The following is an 11,180-nucleotide window of genomic DNA, read 5'->3' as shown; positions in this document are numbered from 1 at the left end:
GATACAAGTTCAACCCACTTGTAAAACAAGACAATGACGACAATGGCATCACTAAAAATGCAAAGAAATGTTAGTGATATCCATGCTAATGGTAATAGCTTTTGAATTTTTCACATGTATATCGAAAAGGATGTTCTCAAAAAAGCTATCATCAAGGTTTCCATAACCGACCTCCTCGTAAATTCACTCTCTCCAAACTTACTTACAAAAATGCTTTCATATGTAAGTGGGGCATTTATTGTGTGACCATTTGAAAGCATCGACTCTTCAAAAACTTCAAAGTCAAGGTGGATAGATAACATTACACTTAAGAGATTGTCCCATTCTTGTATTGTGGTATTGATAATTAAACTCGCAATTTTCAATAATACATGTGAAAGCTATCATACTCGTGTAATCTCACCAAATTCTATTTTGGTGATTGCTTTTACTTGTATCCAATTTTGCACTCTTTAACAAGACCTTACAATCAGAGATGGAATTTAAATAAAAATATTGCCAGCTTTTATTATGTAACATTTTAAGACCCTCTAGAACATGAGCCATCACGGTTTACCTAAAACCCTGCTTATCCCATGCAAGTGGAACCCCAAGTTTCACCTAGCCTGCATTTCACTCTCTTGATTAATCAGAGCTAGCATTAAAGTATTTATGTTAAGCAATGTCATATAAACATGCTGAGAAATCTCTCATTAGGAAATCAGATTCTGCTTTAGAGCTGCACATGCCAGACCTACTCTCCCCACATCGCTTCCCCAACTCTTAACATCCAGTACAAAGACAATAGTCCATGACCACAAGATCATGCCGGCTGGAGCACGCTCCTCAATGGCTGGAAATAAGTACAGTTCATGTAAAACGACACATAGGGATCAAACCACAAGAGTGAGAGCATCAAGAACCTTTTTGCCTTCTGGCCCTTTGTAGTACCATGCAGACTGATGATCCCCAAATTGAACACTCTTATAACGGGCAGGATGATGCTTGTCTATCAATTGCGGAGCTGGGGAGATGCTCGTTTCCTTGGAGGGATCATAAAATGTTGCAATAGAAATTCTCGTCCTTGATTCATTTACCACAGCTCGATGCTCACAACTTTTGTATCTCCCATTGCTCAAAATCTGCAAAAGAAGCACTTCAGATTTAGCAGAAAATTTCGAGTCCCCTGAGCTCAACAGGTCTGTGAATGGAAGAAAGTTCTACCTGCAGTTGGTCAGCCAAAATCACAACCAGAGCATTGGGGATTGGTTGCACCACCATCCAATCACCATCTTTGCACACTTGCAGCCCTCCTACTTCATCCTGCAGTAAGAGTGTTATAGCCCCCAGGTCAGAATGTGATTGCAAGCCAAGGGTTAATTCTGGTTGTGGACATGGGGGATAATAGTTTAAAGAGACATTCTGGTAAGGCTCCCCTATTGCATCTTCAATGTAAGAAGATACTAGGCCCAGACTTTCTGAGATGATAGATAACAGTCGCTGTACTAATAACTTCATATGAAGGCTGTATTCTTCCACAGTTTCCCTGCAGACAACAGCAATAAATTTTGAGAGAAAGTTACATCACTCCAGCCAATTAGCACTATACAATGGCACATAGAAGGCCCTAAATTCTTTTCTGCAGAAATCCTTGAAATTGGTGAGATCAAGAACTTCAAAATAAAGAGAGACACAACTTAATGGTGATCAGAAATAACACTTGAAGCCAAACATTATTGGGCCTAATATCTTGAGGGAGAGACTAGTCAGTCATACATCAAGATTCATGATCCAAAAACATAGACATACCAATCACTTGCGAAGAGACATACTATGCAAAGTGCATATCGTCTGAATTGTTGCCTGCTCTTCTTTCTCCAGCTTCTGCTTTAAGGCATTGGGACAAGCCTATCCTAACAACCCTTCCAAACAAACATAAAGAAACTGCCTTGCCTACCTCATCTGGGGAAAATAGTCACAAGTCAACTCCCCGATTGGGATGCAAGACTGTGAGAGCACACAAAGGAGGCAGATCATGAATACGGAGAGAGAAATGAAGAGAGACAAAGTGAACAAAGAGAAAGAAGGAACAAATCTGTTACATTCAGCCCCTGCATGCTGTTGGATGGCATCAGTGAGGGCGCCAGAATGTGGCCGAAAGTGGAGAGAATGCAGGCAATGAAAGAGAAAATGGAGGTGACTAAATCTGCTGGGATGAACGGCCTGAGATGACAGCTGCCATAAATAGGCACAAGAACAAAAACTGGCCGACCTGCCTAAATTAATGATAAAATGCTGAAATCAGTCTGACCTGAATAAAATCATTTGAAATGCTGGCTACACTGGACTGCCACATAGCAGCATGAGAAATGCGTCTAAAAACTGGGCAGCAATAACCACAAACTGCTTAAAAATGACCACCAACATTGGGCAGGACAAATGCACATGTGAATTGACTATGACAGCTCCATCTCCGTCAAACTGTGACAAAGCTCACAACCAGGAGATGACATGCATGAAACACTGAATGCTAACACCCCCATATCCCAAGAGCAGCTGCAAGCGTAGGAGGTGCATGTGATGAAGCATCAAAGACAGTGGAAGGAGTTTTGTGAAGATGTCCATTGTGTTCTCCACTAAAGGATAGTAGACCAGCTCCAACTTGGAACCTAGGATACACTTGTTAGCAATCATGTGTGTCATGCATGGTCATATCTTGCCTATGAGCCTTAGTCCAAGTCATATGAGGACATTAGGAGCTTTGACAGAGCCTTTGTTCATCATTTCATTTGTCTCAAACATTTTCAGTGAAGGTCCACTCCTACATTCCACTTTTGGCAACTTGTTTCCCTTGTTCGAGGCAAGCAGCAAACTCATTTGTGTGAAGATATGCAAGGGTTTGCACCAAGGAAACATAACATGTACAACCAAGACTAAAACACAAACACTCAAGCAGAGACAAGCAAACTCAAACTCTAAACACCAAACTCAAAACTCAAAACAGAAACACAGAGAGAAGAAACTCTGAAGTGAATGAATGTTGTAAATAAGAGTGTACAAAATGCCCAAGCGCAAAGCAATGGAGTGTCGAAGAGCAATGTCCACCAGAGACCAATCCTGAGTGTTGTAACCACCAATCGGAGACAAGAGAGTGCTGAATAATGAAGGGCAACAAGAAAATCACCAAAACACAACAGTTAGAGACATAAATTTGGTTAACGCTCAGGCAGAGAAAGTGACAACAGGAGATGTGTGTGCTAATGTAGGCGGCCTGCTCGATCACAAAAACGTAAGTACTACAACAGTCGCTCATTGGGAGAAATGGCAACAGCCTGTCACCTAGCACTAGATGCTGAAAACGCAAGCCGATCAGGTCCTATGATGACACAATAGATGGAGACCTCCAAATAGCAAGGCAATGACTGAAAACAGGCCGCCTAGGGCTGGATAGTGATGAGCTGCAACAATCAATGATTGCTGGATAGAAACTCGTAGGTAGCTGATGGCTGAAAGCTACAAAGTGGAGCAAGAAACCTACACAAAAGGATTGAGGCTGAATGGTGGGTAACCTATCCATTTATAGATGTTGAAGGGTGTTCCAAAAATTAAGGTTTTGGGGGACCACAAAAACTCTCTCAAACTGTGCACCAAATTTGTGTTTTTCATTAGTTAAACATGTTTCGAGGCTGTTTTAAAATGCTAATCAACTATGAAGCATGTTTTAGTTCAACACCCCCTCTCATGCCCAAAACTGAGCTTAAAAAAGAAGTCTTGCAATGTTCACCCCAACCCCAAAGTAGCCAAGGCATCGGACAAAGGGTGCATGTCGACTACCCAGTGGCCTACCAAGACTACAAAGGCGATAGTTATCTTACCAAACAAAGTCCAAGTAGTCACCCCAAGGAGAACAAGGCATCAGATAAAGGATGCTTGTCAGCTACCCGATGGCCTACCAAGCTACAAAGATGGATGGAACCACATTGAACTTTTGTTCTTTTTTTGTGTGTTTTTGGTAGAAAGTTAATTTTATGGGTAACAGCCGATTGAGTAACAATGACCCAAAAGACAGGAGTAGGAATGGTACACCCAATACATCACAAAACAGTACAAGCTTATTCATCCACTCAAGAATGTTGATGACAAGTAAAAGGTGATAAAGTATCATGTGATGAAGGATGGTGGTGTAATCCGCTAGTGGAAACACCTTAGGATCTGTCCAATGGTGCTCTACATAATGGGATGCATAGTATGCTACATACTCAAAAATGCTCATGCAGCAAGTGCCACTTGGACAGTGTCCCTCATGGAAAAAATTGTTCACTTGCCCGAGCATCCTAGTACAAAAATTATGAAATCATGCAATCCAAGGGAAAGGTACAACAAGGAGGCAAGGCCGATGTCGAAGGCAAGAGACGAAACCTGTAGAATACCAATAAGGATAGGAACTGTGAAGAAAACTCATAAGGTTTGCACTGAGGAAACACAAAGTATACAACCACGACAGAAACACAAAGAGATAGACACAGACACAGAAAGCAAAACTCAAACCCTAAACGCAAAACCCAAAACTCAAACATAGAAAATCAAATACAAACAGAAGAAGGGAGAGAAGAACACAACTCTGAAGTGAATGAATACTGCAAATGAATGTAAGAGTGTACAGATACTCAAGGGCAGAGCAATGTGTTGCAAAGTGACGTCCACCAGAGACGGATCCAAAGTTTGTGACCACCAGTCGAACTGTGAAGAGAGAGGAATCTGCAAAACACTGACATCAGAGATTGCTGTAGAAGGGTGTGGTGATGTTAGGCGGCTCCTAATGAGTGCAAACACAAGCAAGAAGATGTCGCCACATGGAGGAGTAGCTACACTATCGCCAGGCTGATGGAGGCCCAAACACAGGCAACTGGATAGTATGGAGACTGACGCCTGGCTGATGAAGATCAAACGCAAGCACCAAATGATGGTGGAGAGGTTGGCGATGGCAGCTGAAGGCTAAACGCAACCAAGAAGGAGATGCCAGACAATGGGCCACAACTAGAAAAAGGTGCTAGGGCACTACAAGGCTGGAGGGGCTACCACGTGTGAGTTGTCTCATGGCTGCAATCTGCAAAAACGAGATAGACTGAATGGAGGGGAGCATACCTATTTATAGAAAGTTTGGGTCCTCCCAAGTGAGGTTGTGCCTATGGGACACAGACACTCTCTACAAACGCATTTCTGTGAGAGAGATGCTACACAATCCACCTCAAGAGGAAAAACCTTCAAGCTGGAAGAAGAGCAAGCACTCCTAGGATGATGAAACCATGAAAGGAACGGTGAGCATCCCCCCGGCTCTAGCCTAGGTAGGACCAAAGCAATCTGCAAGTTAGCCCTACATTGAAAGACAAAACCCTACAAAAGAGATAAGAATCTACAAACATAGAGGTCAGTGGTGAAATTCTCCAAAGCAAAACATAACAAAGAGAAAATCTAATTGAAAAGACAATGCAACGAATGTGTATGTGTGTGAGTAAATGCAACGGAAGACTTAAAGAATGGAAAAGCTAAGGACAATGAATCCTTATGGCCCTGACCCTAACAGTGTGAAAAATGGATACTAGACTGACCTAGGGTATCCTAAAAGGACCTAAAGACATGCTAGTCTAGGAAGGTGTCCACCATCACATACGTCCAGTAGCAAGGCTCTGCCAAGGGAATGCCTAACGAGATGGAGAGAAAGGTGAGATGGATGCATGAAGTGCAACAAGATCGGAACCTGCAGACCAATTAGTCAGTCCCTCAGGGGTAGTGAAAGAGATTGTCTACTAAGGTTGTGCTCGAGCTACATATGCAGTAGCAACAATGGGTGCTAAAGGAGCAGATAAAGCAGGAGCGGAAGACGTAGCCCCATTAGATTGTGCAGTCGCAGCGGTCTGCTGAGGCTTTTTAGGTGGAAGACCTTGGGCCTTGGAGCAACACTCCTCGTCCACATGGCTTGCTCTCTAGCAATGTGTGCAAAACCAATTTTTCTTAGGGAGTTGCTGCCAAATAGGTCTAGATTCTTTGGTTCCATTTGAGAAAGAGGAGACCCTTTGATTGGCATGCCTTCGCATCTTGCAAGTTCTTGCCACTCTTGGTTTTCCCTCTCGAAGAAGAGGCAACCAATCCCCTCTACTCTCAATAAGGTTGTGATGAGGATTTCTTGTGGACTTGATCATGCAATCAAGAAGAATGTAGCATGATCATCGTCCTGACTTTGGAAAGCTGGTAGTGGCGAACTCGGCAAGTAACCGCCTATATTCAGCCAGCTTGACTTTCAGATCATCCCTTGAACTCTTGAAGCTCAAAGTCGAGATTTATGCGCCGCATACGATCTCGGGCCGCATAGCAGTCGAGAAGGTGACTCCAACGCTCTAACGAGAGCAAGAAGCGTTGTAACTGAGAGCGAAACTCAAAAAGCAATCCTTGCATCAGCTCAACATTGGCTATGGCATTGTGGGCTCTCCATTGACGGATGTAGTCAAGGTGAGCTAGTCGAGGGTCTAGCATAGGCTCTAGACCAATGAAGAGGTCCCAAAGATCCTGAGACTCAAGCACTTGTTGCATGAAATTCGACCAAGTGGTGAAATTCAACCCGTTAAAACGAGTCTCATCCATGAAGGCATTCTTGGCCGTTGCAACAAGAGTGGTAGTGCTCAGAGATGGGTAGTGTGAAAAAGTGTAATGGGGGTAAGATGGGGGAGTGGAGTGCACTTGGGAATGGGCCCTAGAGTGGCCACCAAGCATGCAGGTAGTGTGCAAGGTGGATCCATAGGGAGGGATAGGCTGACTAGGCATGGGCATGGTAGCCGTATGAGTAGCCCATGGTGGAGGTGGGATAGGAACACGTGGAGTAGAAGATGGAAATCCCTGCGTAGGTGTAATCCAAGGTAAGTGAAATGACGCACCATAAGCCAAGGATGGAATTCCCTGCGTCTAAGTGGTCATGTGAGAGGTGAATCTAGGGGTAGTCAAGGGAATACCCATCATAGCCATTCCAGGTGCTATGGGTGTGCTCATTTGCGGAAAGGTGAGAGGCACTATATTAAAGGGTGGCATTTCCCCTAACGAAGTATCATGGTGCAAAGAGGTAGAAAATGGGATAGAGAAGGAGAAGGTGCTAAGAGCGGAGATGGAAGATTCAACCCCTAGTGTGTATGTGAAGCGGATGTGGAGTGTGATCTGAGATTTTGAAAGGATAAAGAGAGATGATCAAGGGTGGAGGTAAAAGAGGATGGGATGGGAGGGAAGTGAGAAATGCGTGTTACATGCTCAAATGAAACAAAAGCTGTAGATGTACCTGAATTATGTCTGCTTTGTGAGCCCCCTTTATTAAAGTTCACATACGCAAAGCCATCTGGATCCTGCACCTCAAAAGAAGAAATAGGCGAGGTTTGATTCATTCAACTCGAAAGGGTTGTACAAACCTGACACTGGACCTAGCTGAAATGATAAAGATGGATCGCCAGACGCTTCAAATGCCGTATGTCCTCCATGATCAGAGAGGTGGCCAGCCTCACCAACCAGTCCAAATGTGGTAGCTAAGCTTGAAGGGGTGTAAATATTACCATACTTGTTGCGATAGTACTCCTCAAAGTCCTCCTCTGTCATATTAGTGAAATCTGGAATAGGAGTAGAAAAAGAAGGTGAAGGTGAAAGTGGAGTGCCGTCCTTCTCACCGAGTCCATAATATTGTCTTAGGGCCTCCAATAATGGAGAAGCCTGATAGGACATCATAGGAACTAAAGAAGGTGTATGGGACATTGTGATTCGGTTACGAGTCATATTGTGTGCCTCGCACAAAGACTAGCTCTCCACAATATCCCCAAGATACTCTTTACAAGAGCATCGGCTCTGATACCATGTGAAGAAAAACTACTAGGGTTTGCACTGAGGAAACAGAGAGTGTATGACCACGACAGAAACACAAAGAGACAAACACAGACACAGAAAGTAAAACTCAAACCCTAAACGCAAAACTCAAAACTCAAACACAGAAACTCAAACACAAACAAAATAAGGGAGAGAAGAACACAACTCTGAAGTGAATGAAAATTGAAAATGAATGTAAGAGTGTATAGATACTCAAGGGTAGAGCAATGTGTCGCAGAGTGACATCCACAGAAGACAGATCCAAAGTCTGTGACCACCGGTCGAACTGTGAAGAGAGAGGAATCTACAAAACGCTGACACCAAAGGCTGCTGGAGACAGAGGCAACAACTGCAGAAGGGTGTGGTGATGTTAGGCGGCTCCTGATGAGTGCAAACGCAAGCAAGAAGATGTCGCCACATGGAGAAGGAGCAGATACACAGTCGCCAGGCTGATGGAGGCCCAAACGCAGGCAGTTGGAGGGTGTGGAGACTGACGCCTGGCTGATGAAGATAAAACGGAAACACCAGATGATGGTGGAGAGGCTGGCAATGGCAGCTGGAGGCCAAACGCAACCTCGAAGGAGATGCCAGACAATGGGCGACAACTGGAAGAAAGTGCTAGGGCACTGCAAGGCTAGAGGAGCTGCCATGTGTGAGTTGACTTATGGCTGCAATCTGCAAAAACGAGATAGACCGAATGGAGGGCAGCATACCTATTTATAGAAAGTTTGGGTCCTCCCAAGTGAGGTTGTACTTATGGGACACAAACACTCTACGAACGCATTTTTGTTTAAAGAACAAGTTTGATTCATTAAGTACGTACATTTTGGGGTTGTTTGAGTAAAGCTAATGCATTTTCAGCTCAACAGGAACCCCTCTTAACCTAGAAGGCGATGCCGAAGGAAAAGGAGCCTGATAATATCTGTCTTCGTGTGGTGCCGAGAACCATGTGGATGAAGAGGATAAAGCATCCCTACTAGAAGAGCAAGAATAGAAAACACTGCTATAATAGCATCAAGAGAGATGCTACACAATCCGCCTCACGAGGGAAAGCCACCATGTTGGTAGAAGAGCAAAACTCCACGTAGATGAAACCATAAAAGGAATGGTATGCAACTCCTATCTCCAGCTCAGGAAGGAGTGGTGCAAACCTACATGTTAGCCCTACACTGATGTACAAAACCCTACAAAAGAGATCAAAATCTAGAAACATGGAGGTGAGTGGTGAGATGCTCCAAAAAACAAAACTAAGAAAAAAGGAAAACAAAGCTAAGTGCAATACAATGAGTATGTAAGTATGCAGCAAACAAAACTAAGAAAAAAGGAAAACAAAGCTAAGTGCAATACAATGAGTATGTAAGTATGCAGCAGAAGTCTAAAAAGAGAAAGGCTAAGTGTGTGGCCACCATTGCATACGTCAAGGTGGAGAAGTGGCCCTAGAAGGTGCAATAATGGATGCCCTAGAAATGGATATGTAAACTGCAATAGGTGAGCCTCTAGAAGACCAATCGGCCAATCTTTCAAGAAGGAGATAGGCTACTGAGGTTGTCCGCATGCCATATATCCCTAGTAGCCCACCAAGGCAAATGGAGCAAATGGTACAATAGCGGGAAGCATAGCCCCATTGGACTGTCTAGTCGGAGTGGAGGCAGTCACAAAAGTCTACTGTGGTTTTCTAGGTAGAAGACTCTATGCCTTGGTACAACACTCCTTATCCACATGGCCCAACCTTTGACGATGTGTGAGAAAACCTATTTTTCTTAGGAATTTGCAGCCAAAGGGGTCGTGTTTCTTTAGTTCCATCAAAGGAAGGGGTGTCACCCTTGATTTGGCTTGCCTTCGCATCTTGCAAGTTCTTGCCATTGTTGGTTTTCCCTCCCGAAGAAGAGACAATCAACCCTCGGCCCTCAAAGTCAGGCTGTCTAGAGGCTTGCTTACAGACTTGATCATGCAACCTCGTGCAATGCAAGAACTGGCACTCAAATTTGTAGAAGGTTAGCACTCTAGGTAGGGAGATAATGTGCTAGATAAAATGGAAGTATTTATCGAGCAACTTGTTTAAGAAGAACATGACCTGATCGTCATCTGACTTCGAGGAGTCAGTAGTGATGGCAAACTCAGCAAGTAACCGTCAATATTTGGCCAACTTGACTTTCAAATCATCTCCTTTTTTAATAAAAAACTCTTGAAGCTCAAAATTGAGATTGAATCTAGAGCTGCCTAGCAACCAATGAGATGACTCCAACGCTCGCATGCAAGGGAAAAATGTTGTAATTGAGAGTGGAATTTAGGAAGCAACCCTTGCATTAACTCAATATTGGCCATGGCATTGTGGACTCTCCATTGACGAATTTGATCAGGGTGAGCTAATCGAGGGTCTGGCTCAGTACCAACAACAAGGTTCCAAAGACCTTGAGATTCAAGCACTTGTTGCATGAAGTTTGACCAAGTGGTGAAATTTGACCCAGTAAAATGAGTCTTATCCGTGAAGGCATTCTTCGCCATTGCAACAAGAGTGGTAGCACTAAGAGAGAGAAAAGATGTGTAGTAGGGATTGAGTGGATATGGGTTTGCACTGAAGAAACACAACATGTACGACCAAGACTAAAACACGAAGACTCAAATAGTGACAAGCAAAACTCAAACCCTGAACGCAAAACACAAACACAAAACTCAAAACTCAAACACAAAGAGAATAAACTTTGAAGTGAATGAATGTTATAAATGAATGTAAGAGTATATAAAATGCCCAAGGGCAGGGAAATGGAGTGTCGGAGAGTGACGTCCACCGTAGAAAAATCCCAAGTGTTGCAACCAGAACGGAAAACACAAACATAAAACTCAAAACTCAAACACAAAGAAGCAACTTTGAAGTGAATGAATGTTGTAAATGAATGTAAGAGTGTATAGACTACCCAAGGGCATGCCAATGGAGTGTCGGAGAGTGACATCCACTGTAGACAGATCCCAAGTGTTGCAACCACCAATCAAAGATGAGAGAGTGCTAAATAATGAAGGGCAGCAGGCTAGTCACCAAAACACAACAGTCACAGACTGAAATCTCGTAAATGCAGTAATGTACCACCAAATAGGGCTGAAAACTGGTCACCCAAGACTGAGAACCGTCAGGCACCAACAAGAGGTGTGTATTGATGTAGGCAGCCTATTGGACTACAATTAGCGTTTTGGAGAACCACTGAAACTCTCTCACACCGCACACAAATTATTTCTCATTAATTAAGCATAATTTGGGGCTGTTTAAAAATGCTAATCCGCTGTAAAACGTGTTTTAGCTTAACAATTTGGGA

At 43.5% G+C, this 11,180-nt stretch overlaps 1 protein-coding gene across 1 annotated transcript in view; it reads right to left on the bottom strand.

Moving 5' to 3' along the window:
- Positions 1-481: 481 nt before the first annotated feature.
- LOC148018983 (2-oxoglutarate (2OG) and Fe(II)-dependent oxygenase superfamily protein) overlaps positions 482-11,180 on the bottom strand; it is a 56,284-nt gene continuing 45,585 nt past the window's right edge. The window contains exons 2-3 of the mRNA XM_087701493.1: positions 1,204-1,525; positions 482-1,121 (exon numbers count right to left, since the gene is read on the bottom strand). Of these exons, the coding sequence (XP_087557619.1) occupies positions 873-1,121; positions 1,204-1,525 (571 nt within the window). The 3' untranslated portion in view covers positions 482-872. The remainder of the gene's footprint in view (positions 1,122-1,203; positions 1,526-11,180) is intronic.

The sequence above is a fragment of the Lygodium microphyllum genome, chromosome 20 (assembly GCF_053477565.2).
Source record: "Lygodium microphyllum isolate KBCC chromosome 20, Lygodium_microphyllum_v1.1.10, whole genome shotgun sequence".
Lineage (NCBI taxonomy): Eukaryota > Viridiplantae > Streptophyta > Polypodiopsida > Schizaeales > Lygodiaceae > Lygodium > Lygodium microphyllum.
The sequence above is the reverse complement of the archived record's forward strand: the minus strand, read 5'-3'. Positions and strand labels throughout refer to the sequence as shown.